Raw genomic sequence first — 5,206 nt, 5'->3', positions numbered from 1 at the left:
CTGCCGCGCCCTGTGGATCACTCCCCTGGGTAGGGATAGAACCCATGCTGAAGTGGCTGCAGATAGCTTCATAGTGCTGTGATTTAACCCCAGGTGTACCAGGGGCCTTGTGCTTTTTTTTTTTTAATTAGCATTTTAAACAGAATTTCAAATCTTACTTTATACACCATGAAAGCCTATTTTATGTAAAACTCTCTAATACATAATACACAACCAGATGCCTGGTAAGTAAAAGAGCAACAAAATTTCTCACAAGCATACAATTTTTATTCCAATTTTATTGGCATTCCAATAGAAATTATAAAATGTACGCACATCTTTATAAAATAATGTGGCTGAATTTTTTTTTCTTTTTTATTATTCTATTTTTTTTATTGAAGTAACATTGGTTTACAACACGTGATTCACAGGTATAGGATTTTAATGTGAATTATGAAACATAATAAACTTCCATATCAAAACTTGGGCTAGTAGCTAGGAATAACAAATTTAAAACAAGTTTTAAATCACCCTTTTCCACTCCCACACCACCGATAACCCTCTAATTAGTGATCAGTTGCTGTGCTGTAACAGCAGCACAATACTGAGGATTGGGTAAACAGAAAACTGTGAAACTTCTCCAGCCCTGAGTCAGGAACTTTTCTATGCCTTCTCATAGTGGCGGACTGCAACCACATCACCAAAGGTAAGAGTCTGAAAAAGTCAAAAGATAATTAGGTCTTTTTACAATGAAAACATTAGTAACAGAAATTGTCAAAGATTACAATAGATAGCATTTTGCCCCCCAAAATGGCATTTACAAACATTAAATTCTGTATGAGTTCTTTATTTCTTAAAACAAAATGAAAATTTCTTTTATATTAAAATAAAAAGAGACAGAAAATGATGTTCAAAATGAATTCAGAATCTAAGGAAATCTCCATTTCTCTTTAACCATGTTGTTCAGTGTTCATATAGTTCATTTGGCACAAATGGGATATCACCTTTGTAAAGATGGAGTATAACAGTGTTTTTTGATTAAAAGATGAATTTGATTCACAAACAGTTTTTGTAAGTAGTAATGTATTCTCTATTGAAATTCCAATAAAAACACAAGAATTGATGAAGACATGTGAAATGAAAGAAAATATAAAACTTTAATATATATATATTTATGAAATAATTAACATTTCTACATAGTTAATATCTCTAATAGCAAAATGAAGCAAAAACTGAGATTGGTTGTCTGACTCCAGGTCAAAATAATTTCTTTTACTGTATAATATCAGAGTAATGGGGGTAAATTAGCTATATGCTTTGAAAGTGAATTTGTAACTTTTTTCAGAACAGTTTTTAATTCATGACCTAGATAAATTTTAAACAGTTTTTAGAAAATGCAAATCATTTGTATAAATGAAATTTGCAATGATTTGTTCAAAATCAGCAAGAAAAGATCAATATGCAAGTGTTTTCATTGCTTTGGCTGTCAGATTTTAGGCTGTGGGAGCCTCAGTGATGAAGGGCTATGGAACAGGGGCTCTTCCGTTAGATCCATCTTGAAGTTTCGTTGCAAAACCATTGTATACAACTTAAGGGATTTTTACTCTTCATAATTTCCATGTATTGAAAAGTATGTCTCTGTCATCCATTGCATCCATTGTCTTAATCTTTTTTTTTTTTTTTATTTCAACCTTGCCTGAACACAATCTTACATGCCAAAGTTGAGCTATCCAGTTAAATGTTTCCAGGGAAAAAATGGAGAAAAAAGGATAAAGGAGAACTTTAGATTTACTCTTTTAGAAAGAATCCTTTCTTTGATGATCACTCCAACATAACATGGAAAGTATCTAAGATAAAGGATATTTTTATCTTTTCTCTGCTCCCGGCTCCCCCACTTGCAAATGTAAAGAAGTATGAACATAGAAGCCCATCTCAATCTGACAGCTCTGATTTAAATTGTCAAGAGAAGAAATAATAGTCAACTTTATTTAATAACTAAACGAATATTCTTTTCTGTTATTATCTTAGAAGGCATATAGAAAGCAATACCCCTTTCCCCAAAACAAAATGATACATTGACTAAGTCACTGCCAGAAAAGTACCATTTTACTCAATTCACCAAAAAACATGTCTGTGGTACTAGATATGAGGTTTGAATTTTTTTCCTAGGTTATGATGCTACTACTCCATCATTAGAGAAAATATTCTTTATTTATTTTTTCTTTTACAATTTGCACATTACTATTTGGTATTGCAAAGGCATGCTTAAAAGTACTTTGTGTATTAAAAGAAAGACTAGAGGAAGTAACTTCTAAATGATTTTCTCTGAGAAGTTAGAGAAATATATATAAAGGATTTTATATTTTTATTGTACTTTCCTACTATTTGCTAAATTCCATGCACTGAACTCACATAATCTTTATACTATATGAAATGTTTAATTATATCTTAGATCCAGTAAGAGTGATAGTCTTACATCTTTGTATATGTTCATTATTATTAGTTTTATTTTAGATTTCACTTGAGGGCTAGACACAGTAAGACTTTAAAAATGTTTTTTTTAACACGTTTTTATCTAAATCAATGGCAACTTTTAAAACCACATCAAATAGACATTTTCTTTTTTTCTATAATCAGAGAAGCAGACCTAAGGAAAGAATTAGCTAGGATTTTTTTTTCCTGTTTTACATATGGTTAAAAACCTTTTAAGAAAGACATTATTAAGGAAAGGTGGGAGAAGAGTTAGGGAGGGAGAGAAGAAGTTAGAGGGAAAGGAGCAGAGCAAATGAAGAGGAGGTAGGAGGAAAGGGAAAGGGAAGATAGGACTCTGGAAAGCAAGAAAGTGGGGAGACTTGTTCTACTTACCATAACCATTTTGCCATCCTGAATTTCTCTTACAAAATTTGTTTCTTTGCCATCCCATTTCTGTACATGAACAAGTTTGTCTCCATCCAGGCTAACAACAGACTAAGATCAACAACACAATGCAGAACAAAGTGATTGGTAAGATCAAATGTCAGACACGGAAGTTAAGAGATTAGATTTTTGAGAGTTGTATAATTGAATAAATTGTGATCAACTAATTTCCATGTTAGTATCATATCATCTGTTGCTTCTAAAGCATTGCAAACTCTACTAGTTCATAATTTGAAATATATACATTTAGATACAAACACTTCATATATAAGAAACAAAAATCCTAACAAGTGCTTCCTGACAGGATAGCCTTCTCTTTTAAACAAAGTCTTAGGATGAGTCAAGCTTCTGTCTAATCTGTCCATCTGAGGCAGAGCTAAACAAAATGCAATCTTTCCCTTAAATAAAAACTATCAAATACTTTCTGAAATGTACAACTTGACATATACTGTGAAAGCATACCTTAAGAGACAGTGGGTTAGCATTTCGAGTTATAGCAAGTACCCATTGTTCAGAACATGACAAACACTCATTGTAGAATACAAAAGTAACCAGGGTGTTCTCTCTGAATGGAAATACAAAGAGCGTTTCCACTTCCCATCATTCAGAGAGAGAGAAAAGTCTTCTTACCTTACAATTTCTGTCATCTGCAGTGATCTCATCAAACTCTTCTCCCAGATGGAAACTAATCTCTGTGTTTTTAAACGTGGATTGAGTCCTGATCACCACTTTGTCCCCCTCCTGGCTGATGATCACTGTTGGTTTAGTCACATTGCCCACCTGCCTCGTGGCAAAGCCCACACCTGTTGTAGCAAAAGGAAGCAACACGTCAACTTCAACCTCCAAAATAGTTCAGAAAGCAGGAGTCTGCTTTCCTAGTCTGAAATCCGCATCCTCATGTATAAACTTCAAGGAATATGGTTAGCCTATTCATCATGGAATACAACTACACAACTATAATAATAAATGGTTGCTTATTTGAATGTTTAAATAATAAATGAATGCTGAAGAGAAAATAAAAAATAAAACAGAATTTCACATCCTCCACAACTACCAAAAGCACTGTTATTTAGCCCTGGGAAAGAAAAGCAGGCATACGCCTCATTAAAAACCCATTCCATGGGAAATTTATAGCCTAGCATCTGATATGACAGCATGATCTGTCTTTGTCTCTTACTAATCTGATAGGATGGGGAAAAAATCTGCAAGTATCTGAAGCTGCAAATGAAGAAGATAATAGCGCATCTTGTGTTAACCTACCTAGAGCCTTCATGTACTCATCAAAGTTCTGACTGTCTGTCAGCTTCCAGGTAGCACAGAAAGCCTCCACCATCCTTGCTCTTTCCCAATAAGCTTCAAAAGCAGATAGAGACAGGAGCAAAGAGTTGAGATCTTATTGCCACTACAATCCAGAGGACCCTTTGCACCTCTAGCAGCTTCTGTCTTTTTATTTGGAAAAGTAGCAGGCAGAAAGCCAAGGATTTGAATTGCAAACATACCCCTTCAGTGTCCCTCTTTTCAGAAGGCTTTTGCAGGACAGGATGGGAAGGGGGGCTGAGTGCAGCTCCAACCCTCTTTGCGATTGGCTCAGGCCACTGGGTTAGCGGAGTAGGTCGAGCTCCTCCCAGTCCTCACACTGCACACAGCCCTTTTGCCTGAGAAAGCTCTGGGAGGCTTCAATGGGCTTGAAGCGGAGAAGGGGAAATGAGAGCTCTTCTTTCAGCTTCAGCCCAAAAACTTGGCAAAGGCAATTTCAGACTGTGAGGAAAGAAAAAAAGATAGACAATAGGACATTCAGATTGATTTCCGTTAATGGCAAAGTGGGTTACAAATGAGGACCCCCCTTAAGGAAAACCACTGAAATGCCAGACTTTTCAGACAAAGGAGACTGAATGGCGTCTTTGATTTTCTCACATATTTACAAGGAGAGCAAAACACAAGCTAGAATGTGCCAAACTCAGAGAAGAGGAGGGGGCGGTGTCAAAGCCTTCCTGGATGTGCTGCTGGAACTAACACAGGCTGAGTATCAATGGGACACTAACTCACTTTGGCAGCTTCCCAACACAAACCAAGTGAATTTAAAGATCCATTGTCCCTCCTAAGGATGTGAGAACCAGACTGAGATGGGAAAGGGATCTGAGGGAAAGTATGGTTAGAATTCACTAATGAAGTACAGAAGTAAAGAAAAGAAGGTGCTTCCCAACCCCCACCCCTTCCTTCAATAGACTGGAATCTATGTGGAAAAACTGGACAGAAGATCATTTATTATGATTTTAAATGGTCTGCTTTATAGGACACTGATTTCCGGAGG

General features: G+C 35.7%; 1 protein-coding gene across 1 annotated transcript; it reads right to left on the bottom strand.

Moving 5' to 3' along the window:
• Positions 1 to 323: 323 nt before the first annotated feature.
• On the bottom strand, positions 324 to 4,337 carry FABP7 (fatty acid binding protein 7, brain). The gene is made up of 4 exons (XM_004673824.2): positions 4,156 to 4,337; positions 3,526 to 3,698; positions 2,845 to 2,946; positions 324 to 693 (listed from the first exon to the last, which is right to left on the bottom strand). The coding sequence occupies exons 1-4, from the start codon at positions 4,226 to 4,228 to the stop codon at positions 643 to 645; spliced, it is 399 nt and encodes a 132-aa protein (XP_004673881.1). The 5' UTR covers positions 4,229 to 4,337; the 3' UTR covers positions 324 to 642.
• Positions 4,338 to 5,206: the final 869 nt, after the last annotated feature.

The sequence above is a fragment of the Condylura cristata genome, unplaced genomic scaffold (genome assembly GCF_000260355.1).
Source record: "Condylura cristata isolate star-nosed mole 26May11 unplaced genomic scaffold, ConCri1.0 scaffold00001, whole genome shotgun sequence".
Classification (NCBI taxonomy): domain Eukaryota; kingdom Metazoa; phylum Chordata; class Mammalia; order Eulipotyphla; family Talpidae; genus Condylura; species Condylura cristata.
This window is presented reverse-complemented; position numbering and strand designations above follow the sequence as displayed.